A 25,208-nucleotide genomic window follows, 5' to 3' on the forward strand; every position below is an offset into this window, starting at 1 on the left:
GTGGTGGAAATGGGTGATTGACTGACTGATAGCTGTTGATGACCGAAAACGACTGCAAATGGTTTTGCATGAAAAAGCAAGGGTTGAGATGGCTGAAGATCGCTTATCATGTATAATGAGATAAGAACCCGATATCTCTGTTCAAACCAGGTCCCTCCATGGTTTTGAGCTTGGTGATAAGTTGCAATTCAGCAACTTCTCTTTCCAGTCTATTTCTGAAATTCTTTTGTAGTAAGACAGCTACTTTGAGATCTTGTATAGAATGTCCTGGGAGATTGAAGTGTTCTCCTACTGGTTTTTCTGTCTTCTGGTTCCTGATGTCAGATTTATGTCCATTTATCCTTTGGCGTAGGGTTTGGCCTGTTTGTCCAATATAGAGAGCTGAAGGGCACTGTTGGCATTTGATGGCATACACAATGTTAGAGGATGAGCAATTAAATAGTCCTGAGATGGTATGTTGGATGTTGTTGGGGCCAGTAATGGTGTTGTCTGGGTGTATGTGGCAGCAAAGTTGGCATCTGGGTTTATTGCAGGCTCTGGTACCAGTGTCCATGTTAAGTCTGGTGGTTGTATTATTGTGGGTGAGGAGTTGTTTAAGATTGGGTGGCTGTCTGTAGGCAATGAAAGGTCTTCCTCCCAGAGCTTGAGAAAGGGAGCGGTCATTGTCCAGGAGAGGCTGTAGATCTCTGATGATGCGTTGTACTGTTTTAGCTTGGGAGCTGTATGTGATGACTAGTGGTGTTCTGTTATTTTCTTTTTTGGGTCTGTCTTGCAGCAGGTTCTCTCTAGGTATCTGTCTGGCTCTGTTGATCTGTTGTTTAACTTCATCAGGTGGATATTTTAGTTCTAAAAAGGTTTGCTGTAGATCTCTTAGGTGAGATTCTCTGTCTGTAGAGTTGGAACAGATGCGGTTGTAACGTAAGGCCTGGCTGTATACGATGGATTGTTTGGTATGTTTGGGATGGTAGCTAGAAGCATGTAGATATGTTTGTCAGTCAGTTGGTTTTCTGTATAAGGTGGTGTCTATACGTCCATCCTGTATTTTTATAGTAGTGTCCAAAAAATGTATTTCTTGCATAGATTGGTTCATTGTTAGGTTGATGGTGGGGTGAAAGTCATTGAATGTCTGGTGGAAGGTTTCCAGGGTCTGTTGTCCATGTGTCCAGATAATAAAAATATCGTCAATGTATCGCAGGTACAGGAGAGGTTTGAGTGGGTAGGAGTTAAGGAAACGTTGTTCTAAATCTGCCATGAAGATGTTGGCATACTGTGGGGCCATGCGGGTGCCCATGGCTGTGCCGCTGATCTGGAGGAACAGGTCATCACCAAATTTGAAGTGGTTGTGGGTAAGGACAAAGTGGCAGAGTTTGGTAGCAAAGTCCGCTGTGGTTTTATCTGAAATGGTGTTCCTTATGGCTTGTAAACCATCATTGTGTGGGATGTTGGTATATAGAGATTCCACATCCATAGTGGCTAGTATAGTATTGTTAGGAAGATTGTTCAAATATTGTATTTTCCTCAGAAAATCTGTGGTGTCACGTACGTAGCTGGGAGCACTGATAGCATATGGTTTCAGAACAGAGTCCATATAGCCGGAAACACCCACTGTAATGGTGCCAATACCTGAGATGATGGGGCGTCCTGGGTTTCCTGGTTTGTGTATTTTGGGTAGAAGATAGAAAGTTCCTGGCCGAGGTTCCGCTGGTGTGTTTGTGAGGATCTGTTCTTGGATGTGTAGGGGTAGCTCCTTAATAATCTTGTTCAGTTCTTTTTTGTATGCTTGTGTGGGGTCTGAGTCCAATTTCATGTAAAAGGCAGTATTGGAAAGTTGTCTGTGGGCCTCTTGGATGTAATCAGTTTTGTTCATGATGACGACAGCTCCACCCTTGTCTGCCTCTTTAATTATAATGTCTGGGTTGTTCCTGAGATTTTCTATGGCTCTCCTTTCAGCATGGTTTAGATTTTGTTGTAAGCGATGGTGTTTTCTGGTCACATCCGTTTGGATTCTGTGGCGGAAGCATTCGATGTACAGATCTAGTGTGGTATTGCGTCCATCAGGAGGGGTCCATGTGGAGTCCCTTTTTGTGTAACTTCTTTTCGGTGGTAGTTGGTGGTCAATGTTCTGTTCATTGATGCGTTTGGAGGGTGATGGTTGTTCCCCAGTAAGTTGAGAGGTGTTGTGTTGTGGGGATGTAGTTTGTTCTACTTTGTCTTGTTCTTGTGTGTGATGAAAATACTCCTTCAGGCGTAAACGGCGGAAAAATGCTTCCAGGTCCCCGCAGAACTGAATCATGTGTTGGGATTTGGCAGGGCAGAATGATAGTCCCCGTGAAAGGACGGATTCCTCAGCTGGGCTGAGTGTTTGCTGTGAAAGATTGACAATGTTGTTGATCTTGTTTTGATTGGTGGCCTGTAGGTTGGAAAGGTTGCAGAGTTTTTTATTTTTCTGGTTCTTCAGTAACTCCAGTTGAGAGTGGTAAATGGTTTGTTTTTCCTTGTGGAACTTCTGCCAGGCCGGGTGATTCCTGATGGAGTTCTCCAGTGCAGAGAGTTCCTCCTTTATTAACTTCTGTTTGGAATACAGAACGCCGATAAGATGTTTCAGCAGTTTCTTAGATAAAGTGTGGCATAGTTTTCTGGCATATTCTGTGGGATAAGTTGATTGAAGAGGGTTCTTAATTCTAAGACCCTTAGGTACAATGTCCAGGTTTTTGCATTTAGATAGAAAGAGGATGTCAGTTTGTACCTGGGCAGTTTGTACCCCCTGAAATGCGAGACATCAAGTGCAATTCAACTTGTAGTTTACAGCAGAAGATCAATTATTGATGAGCACTAGGAGCTTCCTGTCTAACAAACTGATTTTCTTTCATTTGATGTGTTTCCATTTGTTGCATTGCTATTTTTTAATTTTATTTAAAGTAACGTATGAGAGGAGTTTCTCAGTTTATTACACGTTGATTACAGTGGTGCCTCGACTTACGAATTTAATCCGTTCCAAAGGCACCTTCGTAGGTCGAAAAATTCATAAGTCGAAAAGCGCCACTGGAAACGCGATTTCCCATAGGAATGCATTGGAAATGGAAAAAAACGTAAGTCGAAGCAACCCCATCTAAAAATTTGTAAGTCGAAAAAACCTTATCTAAAACCGCTGTGGTTTCCTTTTGGATGTCGAGGAATTCGTAAGCATGCGGCCATTTGCCCCATTCGTAAGTCGAAAAATTCGTAAGTTGAGTCGTTCATAAGTCGAGGTACCACTGTAATTTAATTTAACTTAATAATTCCATCCCTTCCTTTAGTGAGCTCAGGGCAACCTATTTTCACCTCACAACAACCCTTTGAGGTAGGTTCAGATCAGACAGAGGGTTCTCTGACTTAATAGACCCATCAAAAGCAATATGCCTAAGCTGGTCCTGGCCAACAAACGCTTGTTGATTCCAATGGGCCTGCTCTGAGTTCTGACTTAGTTGGATGCAACCCAGAGGGGTCGGCTTTTGATCACACCGTGAGCTTCACAGCTGAGCAGTAATCTGAAGTCGAGCCACTCAGGACCTAGACCAATACTTCGTCTAGGATAAAAGTGGCTGTCCAAACAATTATGCTGTTTGGAGAATAATGAACACATAGAGATGAGCATAATCTATATTAGCAGCACCAAGGGTCTGGAGCTGCTTGTTCTTCACTGCTTTAACCCTCTGCCTCTGGTACTTTGTAAAGTAGACGTCTCCATGAACAATTCATGGACAATAATACAACAGATGAGCTCCTACAGTTTACAATGTAGCATAATCAAGGAATATATATGGCATGAGAACAGGCTACTTAATGGACAGCTTTTACTAGTAATGAGGTTGCCTGCATCCTGAGATCAGCTTCAGAGGCCCTGCTTGTCAACCTGCCTATAAGATCAATCAGAGACAAAGCCGCATGGATATATAATTTCCTCCCAGATGTTATGTATATGACCCCATCAGCGCATGTTTTTAAGCAGACTCAGAAAAACCCACTTTTAAAGCTACACTTTCTCTTGCAGCAGGGGTGGGAGACTTGTGGCCTTCCAAATGGTGTTGGACTACAACTCCCATCACCCCTGACCATTGGCTGTGCTGGTTGGGGCTGATGGAAGTTGTAGTCCAACAGCATCTGGACGGCCACTGGCTCCCCATCCCTGTCTTTGAAGATTTATATTGGCGATAATTCAAACGTGTCTTAATTTGTTTTTAGTAAATTTTTCAGTAAGGGTGTGCTGGTGGCCCATGAATTATCTTAGAGATTGCTCCTTTAAATTGCTGCTTTTCCTGAAACATGGTCCTGTATACACTGGATTTTTTTTTATAGAAGGTGCCTTATGGGTTTGCCATAAAATCAAAGGCAACAGAGAAAAACATAAAATAATAAATGTGGGGCCTTGTGCACAGCTGTATTTTTGGCATCTGTTTAGAGACACCTGATGTTGTTGTTTAGCTTGCTGAAGGAGGCTGAACTCCATGCGGAGCAACGAGAGTATGAGCTCAATCGCAGGAGACAGCTGGGCTTATCCTCTTCACATCATTCTTTGGACAACACAGACTTTGATAACAAAGATGATGACAAGAATGACCAGCGCCTTCTGAGCCAGTTTGGAATTTGGTTTTTGGTGAGTTTCTTTTGCTTTCCCCCCCCTCCTCCTCCTCCTCCTCCGAATCATAGAGTTGGAAGAGACCACAAGGGCCATCCAGTCCAACCCCCTGCCAAGCAGGAAACACCATCAAAGCATTCTTGACATATGGCTGTCAAGCCTCTGCTTAAAGACCTCCAAAGGAGGAGACTCCACCATCCTACTTGGTAGAAAATTCCACTGTCGAACAGCTCTTACTGTCAGGAAGTTCTTCCTAATGTTTATAGAATCATAGAAATCTCTTTAGAATCTTCTTTGGATTCTAAAGAGATTACTATAATATCATGGTCTAGAAAAGCAGATATGAAACAGACTTTCTGTAATTTTCCAGAGTCACTTCTTGAACAGGTTTTGTAGGTTATGGAAATGCTACAAAACCTACAGAACCTACTTGATCTGAGACCTTAGCAGGGCCAGGAGGGTTTAAGTAGGTCCGTTGCTTCTTTGTTTAACATACTGCTTTTCCCAGTGGTGTTGGGCAAGCTTGATATTAGCCTTGTCCCTCCTTGTGGTCTTTTCCAAAGACTTTCCAGTTGCACGCATCTCTTTCCTCCCACTGCAATGAGGGTCCTTGCAAGAGAGAGCTGGAACTTACTTTGACGTCTGAATAAAACATGTTTTCCAGGTAAGCCTTTGCACCCCGAGCGAGAACACCCCCACAGAGAGCTTGGCTCGGCTTGTGAGCATGGTCTTCCAGTGGTTCCACTCCACGGCCTACATGATGGATGACGAAGTTGGCAGCCTGGTTGAGAAACTCAAGCCCCAGTTTGTCACCAAATGGCTGAAGACGGTGTGCGATGTCCGGTTTGATGTCATGGTGATGTGCCTCCTTCCTAAACCGATGGAGTTTGCACGGGTGAGGAGTCTGCCCATGTTTTCTTCTGACAGCAGCTTCTTACGAACTGTGTTTTGAGCGGAGGTTGACCCACTGGGGAGAATGGAGCATTGTCCTGTCAACCTCGCTCTGTTCTCAGCCAATCTCCTGTCCTACCTCCTTTTTTTCCGGAGGGTGGCACTACAAGCTGTTGTTCAACACCTCCTTAATCTCGGTGTTGCCTTTGTAGAACTCAACAGGGAGGGGGAGGGGCAAATCAAGAACGAGCTCCACCTACTCATGGCCTCTCTACCTTCCATCCTCCAAGTCCCAGTGGGCACAAGCCATCACAAGCTCTTTTGGCCACCTCAAATTGCAGAGTTTAGCTTCGCTTTCATTGTTCCTGCGATAGGAGAGAATAAAATGTACTGTTCTTGATTATTCACTAGTGTTTCATGACTGCATGGCACCATGTATGTGTTGAAGGGGGGGAAAGAGTCCTTAATGAAGTCCCCCCCCTATAAATTCCCTTAGGTGGGTGGATACTGGGACAAGTCCTGCAGCACGGTGACGCAGTTGAAGGAAGGTCTGAACCGGATCCTGTGCTTAATTCCGTACAATGTAATCAACCAACCTGTGTGGGATTGCATTATGCCAGAATGGCTGGAAGCCATCAGGACTGAGGTGCCAGACAATCAGCTGAAGGAGTTCAGGGAAGTATTAAGGTAAGTAGGAGGTTGTGGAAGCTTTCCAACTCTTGGTGAAGGCTTCTGTTCGTGTGTCAATCAAATTTCAGAGGGGGGGGGGAATAATGGCATCTGGGCTTTCGAAAATGGAACACCAAAGTTAGTTACTCTTTAGTCCAGGCATCCCCAAACTGCGGCCCTCCAGATGTTTTGGCCTACAACTCCCGTGATCCCTAGCTAACAGGACCAGTGGTCAGGGAAGATGGGAATTGTAGTCCAAAATATCTGGAGGGTTGAAGTTTGGGGATGCCTGCTTTAGTCCGTTGTATTTACCGGTATATATATTGCTTCACACATCTGGAGGCACCCTGAAGCAGCTTGTAATGTGGAAGATGGAATGCTTTAAGCTTCAAATCCATCAGAGGCCTGTGCTCAAATTATAGGGGATCAGAGGGTCCTGTTCACCACTTTTGATGGTTTTTCTGTCGTCTTAAAGGTCTACAGATGGGCCATGGTTTTAAAATTGAACGGAGACAGGGTTGGCGGTTCATGCATCAGGTTAACCTGATTAATCTGATGATTGTTGTATATGGATGAGTAGTTCTATTTGGTTTTCAAATTGCATTATGCTATTTTTGCAATCTGCCCTGGATTTTACTGTGGAGAGCAGGCAAGACATATTATAAAATAATATTTAATGCTGGTTTTTACTACTGGTTGAAGGGAACATTAGACACGCAGGTCCCACTTTATGAAAATTTGCTGTGTGAAAATTCACTTATCTGAACATAAGGTATTAGTACCCAAACCTCACTATGAGCACCACAGATTCAGATACATGGACAGAAAGCATGCTTTCCCTTCTTGTTTGCCTCTTGATGGTAGGCTGAGGGAGGGGGGGGGAGAGACTGGACAAATCAGAGATCATTTTTGTCTGGGTTTCCCCTGCTTTGGCGGTGTGTGTGTGTGTGTGTGTGTCAAAATTCTGTGGTTGGGAATGTATTAGAAATTTTCCCATAGGAATCAGTGCAAATTGTTGACTCATTATGTGAACACTTACCTAAGGAACAAATCCAGAGAACGTTCGTGTTTGTAAAGCGGAACCTGCAGGTATTTTATTTCATATATCAGTAAACTATATTGGGAGGCACCTTTGCCTGAAAAGCCATTTATAGGTTTGACAAACAAAGAAATACAAAGGTTTCGTTCTTCTCATGTTATGCACAACTTTTGGTCTTTTGTGAAAAGAGCTTGCGAGAAGAACTTACTGCTAAGCCTTTTTGTCTTTTGTTCTCTGTAGCAAAATGTTTGATATTGAGCTGTGCCCGCTCCCTTTTTCCATGGAGGAGATGTTTGGCTTCATAAGCTGTCGGTTTACGGGATATCCTTCTTCTGTACAAGAGCAGGCTTTACTCTGGCTTCATGTAAGTGCTCCCCCTTCATTCCGAGATCAGGTCAACCGTTGTCTCTGTATCAACACAGGATTATAATAATTCACTTACCCTCATAGTTAAACATAGTTTAACATAGTTAGTGGCGCCCTCCCTGTGGAACGCCCCCCCATCAAATCTCAAGGAGATAAAGAACTATAGAAGGCATCTGAAGGCAGCCCTGTATTGGGAGGTTTTAAATGTTTGACGTTTTATTATGTTTTTATTGTTTTGCTGGAAGCCGTCCAGAGTGGCTGGGGAAACCCAGCCAGATGGGTGGGGTATAAATAATAAAATAATAATCATTATCATTTTATTAACACTCCGTTAGCAGCAGCATGGCTTTTACGTACCAGTATTTATCAGATTTTCGACCAGCCTTCCCAAGCAGAGATTTGCTCTGCTTTGTAAACCCATTGCTGTTTTTTTGGGGGTAGCAGGGCCTGCCTGCTCACGAGGCATGCTGCTGGCAGAGAAGTGGTGGCAGTGGCTTCTTGCAGGTGCCCCCATGCGACCTGGGTAAGCGAGGCTTTGACAGGGGTGAGGGCAGTGGGGGTGGCACATCCCGCTTCTCCCCTGGCAGTGAAACAGGACATGCCGCCTCTGGGTGGTAAGAGCTTGCTGTAAGCGAAGCATGTGCCTGTGAGCCAGGAAGAAAATCCCGCTTCAGATCTCAAGAGCTATAAACAGCATTGTCAGGGACTGGACTGAGGGGGGGTGAGACTGAGGAGGAATGGTGGAGACCGCCCCCCTCCTCCTTGAAGCTTCCAAAGAAGAGGAAGGCAATACTGAATTACAGCAGTGGTTTGAGGAAGGTCACAGCTCATAGACAGGTGAACAGAAGACTTGGGAGGTGTTGGGAGAAGGAGCCAGAGCCAGAGCAGCCAGCTGACACGTTATCACTGGAGAGCATTTCTGACCCCTGCTTCTCCCAGAACACGGCGTGCATTGAAAGTGGAAGAGCAAAGGACTCGGAGACAGTGAGCCCCTGGCCACCACCTTAAGGGGGAGTGCTGTTGCTAGGAAGGGAGGGGAGAGGAACTCAGTTGCAGCAATGCCATTAACCCAAGAGACAGCGTACAGAGGCCTCTCACTGTGATATTGAGTAAAGACTTGGTAAGAGCTTCCTTATTTACTTCCTTGGCTGTCTGCCGTGAAAGGGGGAGGATTGGAATTCACTGAAACCTGACAAGCATGTTGAGATTCTTGCATTGCAGGGCGGTGGACTAGATGACCCTCAGGGTCCCTTCCAACTCTGATTCTAAGTCTTGTTACCTCCTCTTCCACAATATGGGGATAATACAGCTTCAGGCACCTGATGCAGCAGCCTTAGGCTGTGTACACAATACAGCTTCGTCTGGACCCAGTGCACTCCAGCCCCTGGTGTTGAATGCCATGTACAGTCATACCTCGGTTTAAGTATGCTTCGGTTTGAGTAATTTCAGTTTAAGTACTCCGCGGACCCGCCTGGAACAGATAAATCCACTTTCCATTACTTTCTTTTTCCCAAATAATCTTTATTAGATTTTCCTGATACAAATCATTTCTTTCATTCATTAATATTCCAATACCGATTATTTCCTATCTTATATAATAGATCCACACAAATTTTTATATTTAAGAGGGGGGAAAAGAGAGTTACTAATAACAAAATCAATTTCCAAAATCATTTCTAATATTATTATACTGTGACTTCCCTTCTTCTTTTTCTGTTTCTTACTATCGTCATTTTCTTTCAATGGGAAAGTACGCTTCAGGTTAAGTACGGACTTCCAGAACCAATTGCACTCATATTTTGGGTTAAGTACGCTTCAGGTTGAGTACTCCGTGGACCCGTCTGGAACTTTCAATGGGAAAGTTCGATTCAGGTTAAATACACTTCAGGTTAAGTACAGACTTCCGGAACCAATTGCGTACTTAAACTGAGGTACCACTGTATGCATGATATTATCACACTAGGCAGGTGCAGATGAACCCAAATGCTCCATTTTTTAATTTTTTTCTTGTTTTCCCAAATACAGAAAGAAAATAGTCATAAATAAAACAATTCCTCTGATACATTTCAAATGTTCCATTTTTAACTCCCAACAGCTTCTGACAGTGGGTCAAAACTTACAGAGGTCCCTAACCAGGGCTTTTTTTCAGCCAGAACTCACTGTAACTCAGTTCTGGTACCTATCAGGTGGGCACCAAGGCCATTATAAGAGAGCAAGGGAGGCATTCATGGTGAGTTCTGGCACCTATTTTTTTTGGGGGGGGGGGAATGGCATTCCTCTATGTTAAATGCCTGCTCAAGTTCACTGTTCATTTTGGCCTACTGCTATTATTAGCATTCACTGCATTTTTTTGTCTGATCTCTCTCTCTCTCTCTCTCTCTCTCTCTCTCTCTCTCTCTCTCTCTCTCTCTCTCTCTCTCTCTCTCAGGTGTTATCTGAATTAGACATTGTGGTCCCTCTTCAGCTACTGATCAGTATGTTTTCTGATGGGGTTAATTCTGTAAAAGAGCTGGCAAATCAGAGGAAATCAAGAGTAACGGAACTAACTGGGAACCTTGCAGCTCGAAGGGTAATTCATGATCAGTTTATGATCAGAGTGGAAAGCATGTCTCACCTCTTTTGGCAAAGGCAGCTGGTGAAATCCAGCAAAAATGTAGTGTGTTGTTTTCTAAACTCCACTGAATTCAGTGACACAAGAGTATGTAGCATTTGAAACTGAACACACTTACTGAGAAGTAAACCACGGTGAACCTGGTGAGGCTTAATTGCATGTAGATGCGTTTATGATCAGAGCCAAAGTTGGATGTGATTTCATCCTTGCAATTTTATGTTGTAAACCACCTTGTGATCTTCAGACGAAGGGCAGTACATAAATTTAATAAGTTTTTGAAAAGAAACGAACTATTATGTGAATGGTTGTTGTTGTTTCTAATTAAATGCTAATGCATTGAGTGGTTTCAACCTTTTGCCACTTGCTGGGGTTCCATACTGGAGTGCCCTATTGTCCAATCCCTGCTATTTGCATAGGGAAGGAAATCTATTTGTGTGAATGGGAGCTTTCTTTCCAATACAAAAAGCATGTGCCTAGGGCCCAATCCGTTGGGATCACAGTGGGTAGTAAAGGGTTAAATTTTCCCTCTACCAGGTTCCCCATTGGGACCAGGTTCTTTGAGCTTGCTGTTTTCTTAAAAACATTCATGCAGTTTCTAATTGTGTGAATGGTGTCCCACATCTTACCTGCCCCTCGGTCACATCATTCTAACATGATTTAAGTCAGAGCACCTATATTTATCTGTATTATGCCCGTGAACAGTTTCATTTTAAGAAATACTCCATCAATCCCAGTAAGACATTTTAAAACCACTTTGTAGATGGGCTTAGCTGTGATTTCTGGGAAGATTTCTGTCTATCAGCTCCATCTGGTACGCAGGCTGAGACCCTACCTGCCTGCAGACTGTCTAGCCAGAGTGGTGCATGCTCTAGTTATCTCTCGCTTGGACTACTGCAATGCGCTCTACGTGGGGATACCTTTGAAGGTGACCCGGAAACTACAACTAGTCCAGAATGCGGCAGCTAGACTGGTGACTGGGAGCGGCCGCTGAGACCACATAACACCGGTCTGAAAGACCTACATTGGCTCCCAGTATGTTTCCGAGCTCAGTTCAAAGTGTTGGTGCTGACCTTTAAAGCCCTAAATGGCCTCGGTCCAGTATACCTGAAGGAGCGTCTCCACCTCCATCATTCTGCCCGGACACTGAGGTCCAGCACCGAGGGCGTTCTGGCGGTTCCCTCATTGCGAGAAGCCAAGTTGCAGGAAACTAGACAGAGGGCCTTCTCGGTGGTGACGCCTACCCTGTGGAATGCCCTCCCATCAGATGTCAAAGAGAAAAACAACTACCAGACTTTTAGAAGACATCTGAAGGCAGCCCTGTTTAGGGAGGCTTTTAATGTTTAATAGATCACTGTGGGTTTTTTTTTTTTCCTGTTGGAAGCCGCCCAGAGTGGCTGGGGAAACCCAGCCAGATGGGCAGGGTATAAATAATAAATTATTATTATTATTATTATTATTAGATACCTTTGAAATATTGCTGTCACCTTTTTCTTTCTTTATTTTAAAGTGATGTTTAACTCATGTGCAGCTTGATCAATAGCAGGTAATAATGATTATCTCCATGCTGTTTTTTGTTTTTTTAAAAGGTTTTGCTCCATAGAGGCCTGCTGTTAAATGTACAGAAGCAAGGCAGGGCATTTCCCCCAAATCATTTGACGACCCTACTTTAAATGAACGTTGATGTGTTTGTTTCATGCTAGTCAGTCTGCAAGAGTTTAGCACTGATTTTGTGCATACTGGGTTCTTCATACTTCTCTAGGTGAGCATTGCATCTGATCCAGGGCACAGAGTTCAGCATAATACACTGAGCCCGTTCCCAAGCCCATTTCAGAGTCCATTTCGCAGCCCCATGCGAAGCCCCTTCCGTAGTCCTTTCAAGAACTTTGGGCACGCAGGAGGAGGAGGAGGCGGAGGAGGAGGAGGAGGGAGGGCTATTGACTTCGACTGCGACGATGAAGAAATGAATCTGAATTGTTTCATCCTGATGTTCGACCTCATCTTAAAGCAGGTGACAATACAAAAGAGAATTCTGGCATTTTAAACTAGGCCGGAAATAAAGCTCCAGAGTGATGCATGAGTTTCTGGAGGGTTATCTAATAACGTTGTTGTTGTTTATTAATGTTATACATGGGAACCATGCAATATCTAAGATTGCGAGTCACATGTGATGCTTGGTTCTGCATTTGCACAATGAGATTTTGGATGCATAGAATAGTCTCAGCTTGTTTTCCGAGATCCGTTTTGCAAAGTGAGGAACACATATTAGTATAATGAGTGGCCCAGGAAGTTGCACCATTCCTTGTTACCTAATCCATGTTTATGTTAGTAGCAAACATAGCTGCCAAGTCTCCCTTTTTTGTAAAATACTCCCGTATTTTAAACCGTATTTTAAATCCCGTAAATCCCCTGGATTTCCTACCTGCCAGGGAGGCTCCATTTTGGGTTCTGGCGCCGCCCAATTTCCGGTGTCCAGACATGGGTAGCACAGCACCAGAAGTTGCTTCTATGCATGTCCAGACATGCGTAGAAGCGATTTCCGGTGCTGCGCCGCTGCTGATCCCGCATTTTTCAGCAGGAGGCTTGGCAGCTATGGTAGCAAACAATGTAGCCCAAAGAAAGTGAGAACCTGGTAAAATTGGACTTCACATGGTTATGGATGCATTTCTTCCCACTTGAAGTTGGTGTGGCTTTGGGACAAAGCAAATCAGATCACATGCTACTAACCCCAGGACCTAAGCTTCCTTTTCTCTACTTATATTATTTGCCATTATTTGGGCGATCTCCTACAGCCTCACATTTTATAGCCTGGTTAGAGAACCTGCGGCAGACACCTCTGAACTCAAACTCCCCTTAGCCCTGCTAGTATGGCCAACAGTTAGGGATGTTGGGGGCAACATCTGGAAGCCCCAGATCACCTACCTCTGCTTTATTCCCCTGATAGAGATTGTTTACTTTCGACAGCAGCTTGGCAAGAAGAATTTCAACAGTTGCAGTTTTTCCTGGCATGGAGGAGTAGTGATTTTCACCTGTTGACTTCTGCCTCTTTTGAAGGCATGGAGCATCTGTCTTTCTTTTTATTTTTAAGAAAAAGAGTAGCCTAGGAGGTGCTTGCTTATAGATTTTGTCTTATGTCAATAGTGTGTGTTTCAGTTGCTTCATTAATGATGCTCCTTAAAACTTGCTTTTCAGATGGAATTGCAAGATGACGGCATTACCCTGGGTTTAGAGAACAGCATATCCAAAGACATAATTTCTATCATCAACAATGTGTTCCAAGCCCCCTGGGGTGGCTCTCATACCTGTCAAAAGGACGAGAAGGCCATTGAATGCAACCTGTGTCAGTCCAGTATCTTGTGCTATCAGCTGGCTTGTGAGCTGCTGGAGAGACTAGCCCCCAAAGAAGAAATCCGGCTAGTGGTAAGCGATAAACAAATGTGCAACACTCAGCGCACACTGCCCTTGATGTAGTGTTCAAGCAACACCTCTTGCTTGTATCTGTTGTAGACTCAGGGATGCTTTGCATGTTGCCTGGATGGAAATATGTGTGTGTTTAAGTGTGTAGAAACCACTTACTGGTACTTTTGCCTGGCTAGAATGGAGCCTATTGTACAAAGTTAAGAGTTGCAGCCATTGCTCTCCTTGCTTTTGCCTCTGCCCTGTCCACTCGTGGAATGTGGCTCCTGGAAGGTTGCCAACCAGCGGATGTGGCCCTTGGGCTATAAAAGGTTCCCCGCATAACCACCCTGCTCTGGCTGGCTGAGGAGCCATGCGCACAAACATGAGTGTGGGGTTCTTCCCTTGATGCAGACACCAGGACTGCCATCAGAAATGAGCAGTTGCACCAATCAGACTCTGGGAAAGGAGAGCGTGGCAGGGAATCAGTTCAATTCCTCCCACTTCCTGCTCCCCCCTGCAACAATTGCTGACTTTTTGATAGGGCCACACACATGGATAGATCTTAACTCTGATACTGAATCCTGGCTTGCTTGTCTGGTTTAGTACAGTCGTACCTTGGTTGCCAAACACCTTGGAACTTGCATGTTTCGGCTCCTGGATGATCGAAAAGTGGAAGTGAGTGTTCCGGTTTTCAAACGATTTTCGGAAGCCGAACGTCCGGCGTGGTTTCCACAGCTTCCAATTGGCTGAAGGACATTCCTGCAGCCAATTGGAAGCTGTGTCTTGGTTTTCAAACAGTCCCGGGAGTCGAACAGACTCCCGGAATGCATTCTGTTCAAGAACCAAGGTACAACTGTATTTAGTAGATACAACACAAAAGTAAAATTAAACAAAGTCTGTTGTCTGTTGATCCATCTTAAGATGTCTTAAGATGTTCTCCTAAGGAATGCTTGATCTAAGAACATGTATATGTAGGCATCTGAAAATCAACGTCACTCCATATTTGGTTTTTGAAGGAACCTACAGATAATCTGGAGGACAGTCTTCTGGATTCTAGACCTGAGTTCATGATAGGAATTGAAGGGGAGGCAGAGAAAAAATCAGCCTCAAAGCATGGAGAAAACCCAGGAAATCACACAGAGACAACGGAAAACACAGGTAAACTGGAGATGAGCAACTGTGTTTCAAAACTTTACAACCACCTGGATTTTACGATGGCCACCAAATCTAGTGCTTGTTTGACGGCATGAATTCAAACATCCATACCATACATTTAAAGCACTTTTACTGTATACCACTTCAACAGTCATGGCTCCCCTACCACCCGCACAAGAATCCTGGGAATTTTGGTTGATCATGGATGCCGGGTATCATAGCTATGTGAGGGGTCTGCATCACAGGTGCCCCCTCACCCCTGTGTCAAGGAAAAAGCATTTGGCCACCACAAATACAAATAGCCCAGTTGCTTGTGGGGCCTAGGCAATCTGAGCATATAAGACCAATTTTATATCTGCTACACTGGTTGCCAGTGTGTTTAATGTTCCGGTGATTACCTTTAGAGCCCTAAATGGATTTGCACCTGTACGAACCTGCCTAGACCCTAAGATCAGGGACAAAAGTCTTGACAGATGGATATGATCTGTCAGGTTGGTGAACATGAGTGACAGTGCCTATTTTGCTGGTTCTATCCTTACAAAATGCTTTCCTGCTGGAACTATGCCCGGCTCCCTCGCTGACTGTTTTGTAAACAGGCCTTAGAAATTTGGATGTTTCACCTTGCTTTAAATTTTTGCTGGTTTATTTTACAGGAGATCATAACTGCTGCTGATATATGGGAGCTGTGGGTTTCTTTCTCTTTCTTTCTTTCTTTCTTTCTTTCTACAAAATTGTCTGTGAAACTTTGCATCTGCCTTTTTTATAGCAGCCATCAAAAATGACACTGAGAGGAAATTCTGTTACCAGCAGCTTCCAGTGACACTGAAACTTATCTATACAATATTGCAGGTAAAGTTTAACTTTTTTTTAAAAAAAGTATTTATGCATTTGATTATGTCATAAAGTGGTCTCTTGGTGAGACACTCCCATTGAATAATGATTTTGTGACTAGTTTGCGACCATTTGTTTGATCATTTTGATAAATTCTTTAAGTGGAGGGGGGAAGTAAGATAAAGAGGTCCCCCAACCCACTGGAGAAGATTTTGGGTGCAGGAGGAGAGGCGGGAATGACAAAAATAAAACCTCATTATATAAGTAGAAGTTTGTTCCACTTGTATGCTGATATCATTGTATTTCTCCCCAAAAGTGTGTGCGCTTTTCTTTAATAATGTTTACTGGTTTTCAGTAGTCACAAGCACGGACAATCTCCCAGAAAGTATTAACATACATGGAGCTTAAATTGCCCTGAGTCTCTATTGCTGTTTATGTTAATATTAGCTCATGGTTCAACTGATGCAGTTCTGCTTTGGCTCAGAATTATAGTACCAAGTGCTCTGGTCTTATTACTTCTGCTTGGTGTTTCTGATTAATTGCATGGTATTTTGTCTGCTTGTTTCTAAATTTGGCGAAGGAAATGGCACGGTTTGAAGAGCCAGATATTATATTTAACATGCTCAACTGCTTGAAGATTCTCTGCCTTCATGGAGAGTGTTTATACATTGCAAGGAAGGACTACCCACAGTTCCTAGCCTACGTTCAGGATCATATGCTGATTGCCAGGTATACTATTTTTGCCCAAGAGAAGAGTTGATAGTTTATATGAAGCTAGTGCAAGCTTATAGGCTAAAGCAGCAACCAGATGTTTTGCACTGCAACTCCCATCAGCCCCAGCCAACATGGCCAGTGGTCAGGCGTGATGGGTGTTGTAGTTCAAAACATATGGAGGTCCCAATGTCAGGGAAGACTGGGCTAAAGCCAATCAGTTATGGGTGACAGCTAACGAACTACTAAATGTTTCTTTTAAATCTGCATTGGGGAACCTGTAGACCTCTTGATGTTCACAGGATCATAGAATCGTAGGGTTGGACGGGACCCAAGAGTCATCTAGTCCAACCCCATGCAATGCAGGAATCTCAGCTAAAGCATCCATGACAGATGGCCATCCAACCTCTGCTTAAAAAACCTCCAAGGAAGGAGAGCCCACAACCTCCTGAGGTTCCGCTGTTGGTAGACTCCAACTCCCATCATCCCCTACCAGCATGGCTGCCAAGTGCTAATGCCCAGGGGTGGTAGGAGTTGTAATCCAAGAACATCAGGAAGGCCTTCACCACATCCCTGTTTCAAGTCCATTGTTAGATTTAAACTAGTGGTGGGAAACCACTGAATTCATTAAATTCACATGCAGGTGATCAAAGGTCGAAATTGTGGCCTTGTAGACAGTCCTGGCCATATAATTTTGAATACCAGTTGAGTTGTTGAAGGTCCGACTGAGCTACCCTGTATATAGGAGACAATGTAGGCACACATCATTTGCTTAGCACTCCTATGTTAAACCTGCTATTTGAGTGGCAGGATAGTGGTACATCTGGGTGTGGTGGGAAGATAATTTCTCCCTGCATCTCCTTGGGGGGAAAACAGTGCTAGAACTGGGTTCTCTGGGTCTCCAGGGAGGAGTAAGAAGTTCCTGGAGCAGCAGCTTCCATTATGCTCTCAGGAAAGTAATGGAACCATTTTGTGAAGTTGGGAAGATAAACAGATTGCAAGCTGATTTGCTTGTGCCACCTCTCCCTCCCTCCCCCAGCTTATGGAGAGTTGTCAAATCGGAATTCTCCCAGCTTTCTTCACTGGCGGTGCCCCTCCTTCTTCATGCTCTGTCTCTCCCACATGGAGCTGATATTTTCTGGACCATCATCAATAGCAACTTCAACAGCAAAGACTGGAAGATAAGGTTTGAAGCAGGTAAGCTTTTAACATTTAAAAAAAGGATGTAAGCGTGGAATCTGTGGCCCTCCAGAACCTTTGGACTACAGCTCCCATAAGCCCCGGTTAGCATGGCCAACGGCCAGGGATGATGGGCGCTGTTGTTCTTTCTATTTACAGGTGAAACTCGGAAAATTAGAATATCGTCGAAAAGTGCATTTATTTCAGTAATGCAACTTAAAAGGTGAAACCAATATATGAGATAGATGCATGACATGCAAAGCAAGATATGTCAAGCCTTTATTTGTTGTAATTGTAATTATTTGTCGTTAGGCGGGTCAATTATAAATGGAATGTAATTAATGAAATGTAAAAGCGATGTTTATTTTTGTATTATTGTAACTCTTTGTTTTATTACTTTAGAATTTCCAAAAGCAAGCATTTGTAAAAATTAAAATAAAAAATAAAAAGTTGCATTACTGAAATAAATGCACTTTTCGACGATATTCTAATTTTCCGAGTTTCACCTGTATACCATTTCTGTTTCTGCGCAACAACAGAGCAACAAAGCAATACAACTGAAAATAATTGGGTTGTGCAGTAGTCAATGTGGCACCTGAGCCAAAAATAGTTAACCCCCCCCAATGTGAATAACAAATGCCAGCCATTTTTTGCCAAGTCTTTTGTCATGAACTGAATGGGGGGGAAAATGTGAGTTTTAAGCAAAGGAAATGAAACAAACTTACATATTTCCAGACATTTATTGCATTAAAAGGGACCCCTGACCATTAGGTCCAGTCGTGACCAACTCTGGGGTTGCACGCTCATCTCGCATTATTGGCCGAGGGAGCCGCCGTTTGTCCGCAGACAGCTTCCAGGTCATGTGGCCAGCATGACAAAGCCGCTTCTGGCAAACCAGAGCAACACATGGAAACGCCGTTTACCTTCCCGCTGTAGCGGTTCCTATTTATCTACTTGCATTTTGACATGCTTTCGAACTGCTAGGTTGGCAGGAGCTGGGACCAAGCAACGGGAGCTCACCCTGTCACAGGGATTCGAACCGCCGACCTTTTGATCAGCAAGCCCTAGGCTGAGTGGTTTAATCACAGCGCCACCTGGGTCCCCCATTTATTGCATTAGAAAATACAAAAAGCAGCTGGCTATGGTGTCTCTCCTTACCCACCTATTTTTCTGGTTGTAAATTGGTGATTACACCTTTCCAGTGCCCTATTGCTTGCTGAACCTCTCGCACTTTCTGCTACGATGAAAGGATGGAACATTTAGCTAGCCAAAGACCCACTTTGACCCGGAACTGACTGGCACAATGACTATAAGTTAAACATCAAAAATGTTTCTGTCGAACCTTTCTACCCAAAGCTGAAAAGGGACCTGGAAGTGAATGGAAAATGTGGGTCTTCTTTCATGGGTGTTCTCTCACAAAACTTCCCACGGGCACCTGGTTGGCCACTGTGAGAACAGGATGCTGGACTAGATGGGCTGCTGACCTGAGCCAGCAATATATTTATGTTCTTAATGCCTGATTAATGTGTTTTTTTTCCCCTTTATCTTGGGACTTTGCTGTCTGCTGCAGTGGAGAAAGTAGCTGTGTTATGTCGGTTCCTGGATATTCACTCCGTGACCAAAAACCACTTGCTGAAGTATTCCTTAGCACATGCCTTTTGCTGCTTCCTGACTGCTGTTGAGGATGTCAACCCAGCTGTGGCTACCAGAGCAGGCCTGTTGCTAGATACCATAAAGAGGCCAGCTCTGCAGGTAGGTTAACAGTGGGAAAGGAAACATGGTCAAAGCCAGCAATATACCGAACGGAAGCGTCCACCTTGTTGTGCTATTTTCTGAGTTTGCTTTCTTGCTAGGGGCAAACATGTCAAAGATGCGGTTCAACCCGTTTGCGCAATCGCTCAACGTTCTTGATGAAATTGCAAGATATTATTCCATCCTATGGGGAGGGATAGTATTTTTGTCACCTTCCCTAAACAGGGAACAGAAAGCTTCCCTAAACAGGTGTTTTTCTGAAATGGTGTGTGGAAGCATTATAAGCAGCAGAGAAAGTTGAGGAAAGGGAGGCAGGAGGGGGAGGAAGGGCCAACAAGAGGACAATTGTATGGGAGTAAAAGGGGCAGCTAGAAATGATGCAGAAAGATTGTAAGATTGGATATATGGTTTGTAGGAAGTGGTGGGGAGAAGCTGCTCCAGCTGGTTTCCTATTAGGTCCAATGGCAGAGACCAGGAGTAGGTCTAGGCCAGTGTTTCCCAACCTTGTGCCTCCAGCTGTTTTCGGACTACAATTCCCATTGTTCCTGACCACTGGTCTTGCTAGCTAGGGATGATGGGAATTGTAGTCTCAAAACATCTGGAGGCACAAGGTTGGGAAACACTGGTCTAGGCCATGGGTTTCCCACACAATGCTTGCACTTGCACCTGCAGAGGCCCACAAGATCGTGTGCCTCTGCCTCCCCCCCCCCACCTTGAAATTAGGTTCAAAAGTAACCTTCAATTTAGAAGGAGCTGGGATAGCTCAGTTGGTAGAGCAGGAGACACTTAATCTCAGGGTTGTGGGTTTGAACCCCATGTTGGGCAAAATATTTATGCACCACAGTGGGTTGAATTAGATCAGGCACCCCCAAACTGCGGCCCTCCAGATGTTTTGGCTTCCAATCCCATGATCCCTAGCTAACAGGACCAGTGGTCGAGGAAGATGGGAATTGTAGTCCAAAACATCTGGAGGGCCGAAGTTTGGGGATGCCTCGATTAGATGATCCTCGTGGCCCCTTCCAGCTCTATAATTCTATGATCTAAGGCTTTTTGAAGCCTAATTGAAGTGGCTGTGGAAGGTGTTTGTAAGTCCTAGTGCCACCACAATTAATGTGTATGTTTTTTTACATTTGCTTTTTCATTTCTCCTCTCTAGGGCCTTTGCCTTTGCCTTGATTTCCAGTTTGATACTGTCGTCAAGGACAGGCCCACCATCCTTAGCAAACTTTTGCTGCTTCATTTCCTCAAGCAAGACATTCCGGCATTGAGCTGGGAATTCTTTGTGAATAGGTTTGAAACCCTCTCTCTCGAGGCACAGCTTCACCTGGATTGCAACAAGGAATTCCCATTCCCAACAAGTAAGTGTCACTTCCCGATGTGACTTTTTGGTGTGGGCGGGTGTTTATGTGAAGGGGATAATGTTGTTACATTTAAATGTTCCTCGCCTTCATAAGGCCTTCTTGTTACAAACATGGGGGTAACAAGAAGGCCTGCTATATGTTCTGCTTTATTGGTGAGGGAACAACTCCCAAGAACACCTGTTAAATTCTTTGATGACTCCAGAAGTACAGCTCTGCCTTTATGGGAACTGCCTTATGGGAGTGAAATTCCCTGCCCCAAAAGTTCTTAAAAACCAGACCAACAGAGGGGGTGGCCTGGTTCATAAACCATGGTTTATCAGTCATGAAATCAGGACTAGCAAACTCCTTCTAAATTAACACATGAAACCAGGATCTTGTGCATATAATCCTTTTATATATTTATAAAGTTAGTTAGAAAAGTATTTTTATATGGCCTTATCATAAAAGTACAACATTGAAACATATAACTCCACTTTAAAAAATACAGAGAATCATCAAAATGACTGGCTAATAAAAAATTTGAAAAGCTGCATTGGCTGTGGGCATCAAAAGGTCTTCCATGAGATACCTGAAATGAAATGGTCAGTGATTCAGTTGACTATTATATATACATCACAACCGGAAACATAATTGTTTAGATTTTCTGCAGGCTGACTCTGGTATGATGTTTTAATGTGTGATGTTCTGTTGTGTTTTTGTATATTCTGTTGGAAGCCGCTCGAGTGGTGACTGGGGCAACCCAGTCAGATGGGTGCGGTACAAAATACTAATAGTAGTAGTAGTAGTAGTAGTAGTAATAATAATAATAGAAAATTCTGGTTAGAAACCATGATAGCTTTGCTGAAAATGACTGGTTTTTTGTGGGCTGGGATTATAACATCTGAACTGGTTTCCTGTATCAGATAAAGTTGTTTTGTGCAGTTGTTGGGTGAGGCACATTTGAGCTCCACATTTAGTATCCGTCTGTGCTCATCTGCCGAAGGAGTGCGGCTGACAATCTTTCTTTTCCAACAAGATGCATATGGTGCTTTGAAGGTGTGGGGTTCCCTTGGAATAATTTGGTCTGGAACGTGCCAAAAAATTAAACATGACTTGTTTCATTCTATTCAAAAAGCGATTACGGCTGTCCGGACGAATGTTGCCAACTTAAGCGACACAGCGATGTGGAAAATCAAGAGAGCTCGGTTTGCCCGGAATCGACAGAAGAGTGTGCGCTCTTTGAGAGACAGCGTGAAGGGCCCGCTGGAATCGAAGAGGGCACTTTCTCTCCCAGAAACCCTTACAAGCAAAATCCGTTGAGTATTGTCTCTCTTTCATTCTCCTTTCTCAATTCAACTCTGTTACCAAATTGCTTCTAGGTGGAGACTGGTTTTCATGCATGTCTGAATAGATTTCTCTTTTTGATGGATGTAAACATTACTCCAATAGGTATAAGACAGTAATTTTGACAAAAAGGAATACTGACTAATTAATTCTTTTAACTCTTGTTACTAGAAAACTTCATAGCATGTTCCTCAAACTATTGTTAAAACTATATGGGCCATCATACTTAATATAATCTGTTGCATTGGTTCCCAAATTCTCCCTTCCGCACAGACCACTTGAAAGTTGCTGAGGTACTTAAAGGTAAAGGTAAAGGGACCCCTGACCATTAGGTCCAGTTGTGACCGACTCTGGGGTTGTGGTGCTCATCTCGCATTATTGGCAGAGGGAGCCGGCATACAACTTCCAGGTCATGTGGCCAGCATGACAAAGCTGCTTCTGGCGAACCAGAGCAGCACACGGAAACCCCATTTACCTTCCCGCTGTAGCGGTACCTATTTATCTACTTGCACTTTGAGGTGCTTTTGAACTGCTAGGTTGGCAGGAGCTGGGACCGAGCAACGGGAGCTCATCCCGACGCGGGGATTTGAACCGCCAGCCTTCTGATCGGCAAGCCCTAGGCTCTGTGGTTTAACCCACAGCGCCACCCATGTCGTTCCTGCCTATTTGTAGCTATTGTAAGATGCTATGATTTTTTATTGTGTTTTTCTTGTTCCTCTTCATTTCTTATATAGTATGTTTTATTGTATTGCAATTTGAACTCGATAGATATCAAATTATAATGCAATGTAAAAAATTAAAGAAGTAGTAAAAAACAGTTAAAGATCAATATGAGTATTTAATATGACGGTTGCGTCATCTCTCGTCTTCAACCACAAATCCACAGACACTTTGTTTACCACCTGAATGAAGCTTGGACCACATTTTGGGAACTCGTGATGTCCTAGATGCTTTCATTTAATACCACTGTTCAAGGTTTTCCCCTCTTCGTTTTTCGTTCTCCATCAAAATCACTAGACATGGCAAAGAAGCACTTGATCAAAGCACATACATCATAGAATTGACGAGTTGGAAGGGACCACGGGGCCAATCTAGTCCATCTCCCTGCAATGCAGGAATCTTTTGCCCAACATGGGACTTGAACCCACAAGAGTCTCATGCTCTACGGACTGAGCTGGAACTCTTTAGGTTTTCAGTAATAGTTACAACATGTGCCCTGTCACTGAGCTATGGGTGTGGCTGCAGAGAGACTGTCTTTAGTCTAATATTAACAGGCCTTTATTTTTATTTTTATTTAGCTAATAGGCTGATGAGGCATGAGCAATCTGCTCCAGCACTTGGTGGGACACCAGAACAAACTCAAGGTACATGCTGCGTTCGTGTACAGTACATCCTTGGTTCCAAGACAAGAAAGGAACATTTATGCAGATATTTTGAGTGTGAGAAGGTGTGGTTCAGTCCAGTCCTCACAATGATCATGTTTAGCATCCAGACAGTGATTTAGAAGCATAGACTCATAGGATTGTAGAGTTGGAAGGGACCCCTAGGGTCTTCTAGTCCAACCCCATGCAATAAAGTATTGTTCACTGGTAAATATATGGAAAGGACTGTGTCCTTTTAAAAAATGTGGTGTTAGAAATAAGGAATCAAATTCCACCCACCCCAGTGGCTCCTTTGTCCTCCTTGTTGCAGTTTGGTAAATATAGTGCAGTAATTAAATAGTACAGTAAGGCAGGTGCTTGAAACAAGAAAGAGACTTAAGGTTTGTTACTCCTGGCAGACAAAGCCATTTTCTGCGTATAGCCTTTGCAATATGGAGGCACAAGCACACGCTAAGTCAAACGTGGACTAACAAACTTGGAGAAAAAGCAGGAATGAAGCATGAGCCTCAATTAGCCCAGTATACCTGAAGGAGCGTCTCCACCCCCATTGTTCAGCCCTGACACCGAGGTCCAGCTCCGGGGGCCTTCTGGCAGTTCCCTCACTGCAAGAAGTGAGGTTACAGGGGACCAGGCAGAGGGCCTTCTCGGTAGTGGCGCCCGCCCTGTGGGACGCCTCCCCATCAGATGTCAAGGAACCTTGGTTCTCGAATGTCCCAGAACTTGTACGTTTTGGCTCCCGAACAATTGAAAACTGGGAGTGTTCCAGTTTTCAAACGTTTTTCAAAAGTCGAACATTCGGCGCGGCTTCCATGGCTTCCAAAAGCCGTGCCTTGGTTTTTGAACAGTTCTGGATGTCGAACAGACTCCCGGAAACGCATTCCGTTTGAGAACCAAGGTATGGCTATCTGACTTTTAGAAAACATCTGAAGTCAACCCTGTATTGGGTTTTTAATGTCGAACGTTTTACAATTTTTATGTGCTGTAATCCGCCCACAGTGGCTGGGGAAACCCAGCCATCTGAGTGGGGTATAAATAATAAAATTATTTGTTTGTTTATTATTTATTTATTTATTTTTGTCTATCGCTCCCCATTGGTTATAGTAACTTATTGCAAGCATTGTTGCTTTACTCCCAAACCTCCATGCCTATAAACATCTCAGGGACATGTCAAGACTCCTTCAGGAGGGACATTTGGTTTACATCTCCTTTGTCCCATCAGCCATCTATGCATTGCAATGTGTTCTTTTTCTGTGCTAATAGGGCAGCCTTCTCCAGAGAACAACAACACCATAAAGGACCTTCTACCAGAGGATGCCGGCATTGACCATCAGACTGTCCACCAGCTCATCACAGTGTTGATGAAGTTCATGGCCAAAGACGAGAGCAGTGCAGAGTCGGACATCAGCAGCGCTAAAGCCTTCAACACGGTCAAGCGCCACCTGTATGTCTTAATGGGCTATGATCAGCAGGAAGGGTGCTTCATGATCGCTCCTCAAAAAATGCGCATTTCAACATGCTTCAATGCTTTTATTGCGGGGATTGCTCAAGTAAGTCAGCTTTATATTCCCTGCATTTTTTTTTTTAAATTCTTATTTTGGTGCAAGCCACTGCAATACCTGTTCATGACTTCAGGGCCAGCTCCAGGTTTCTGTGGACCCTGGGAAACACAGAATCAGTCAGCCCCTTCCTTCTCTGATCAGGCAAGTAATAAAGGCTGTTGGAAAAAGGTGGTATTGGTGTTTTGGAGGGGTGTTATAACCACATCAAATGATGCCTACTCCATATCTCAGCTCCCAAGCTCCCAAGGCAATGCTCTGAACCTTGCCTGGAAAATATGTTAAGCCCGGAAGACTGCTCCATGGGAAACCATGGACATTTTGGTACTGATTTTCCTATGCCCTGTTGCCAGGAACCTATTTGCGATAACG

At 43.9% G+C, this 25,208-nt stretch overlaps 1 protein-coding gene across 6 annotated transcripts in view; it reads left to right on the forward strand.

Annotated features, from left to right (window-relative positions):
• UNC79 (unc-79 subunit of NALCN channel complex) overlaps positions 1-25,208 on the forward strand; it is a 155,601-nt gene that overhangs the window by 66,336 nt on the left and 64,057 nt on the right. For all 6 annotated transcript variants that reach the window (XM_035106977.3, XM_035106932.3, XM_088672873.1 and 3 more), the window contains exons 13-28: positions 4,462-4,633; positions 5,280-5,510; positions 6,003-6,193; positions 7,455-7,578; positions 10,009-10,149; positions 11,951-12,199; positions 13,381-13,608; positions 14,604-14,745; positions 15,509-15,591; positions 16,154-16,302; positions 17,324-17,481; positions 19,034-19,215; positions 20,371-20,572; positions 21,690-21,869; positions 23,197-23,262; positions 24,541-24,827. In XM_035106977.3, the coding sequence (XP_034962868.2) occupies positions 4,462-4,633; positions 5,280-5,510; positions 6,003-6,193; positions 7,455-7,578; positions 10,009-10,149; positions 11,951-12,199; positions 13,381-13,608; positions 14,604-14,745; positions 15,509-15,591; positions 16,154-16,302; positions 17,324-17,481; positions 19,034-19,215; positions 20,371-20,572; positions 21,690-21,869; positions 23,197-23,262; positions 24,541-24,827 (2,785 nt within the window). The remainder of the gene's footprint in view (positions 1-4,461; positions 4,634-5,279; positions 5,511-6,002; positions 6,194-7,454; positions 7,579-10,008; positions 10,150-11,950; positions 12,200-13,380; positions 13,609-14,603; positions 14,746-15,508; positions 15,592-16,153; positions 16,303-17,323; positions 17,482-19,033; positions 19,216-20,370; positions 20,573-21,689; positions 21,870-23,196; positions 23,263-24,540; positions 24,828-25,208) is intronic.

Source organism: Zootoca vivipara, chromosome 1 (genome assembly GCF_965207765.1).
Source record: "Zootoca vivipara chromosome 1, rZooViv2.hap1.1, whole genome shotgun sequence".
Classification (NCBI taxonomy): Eukaryota; Metazoa; Chordata; class Lepidosauria; order Squamata; family Lacertidae; genus Zootoca; species Zootoca vivipara.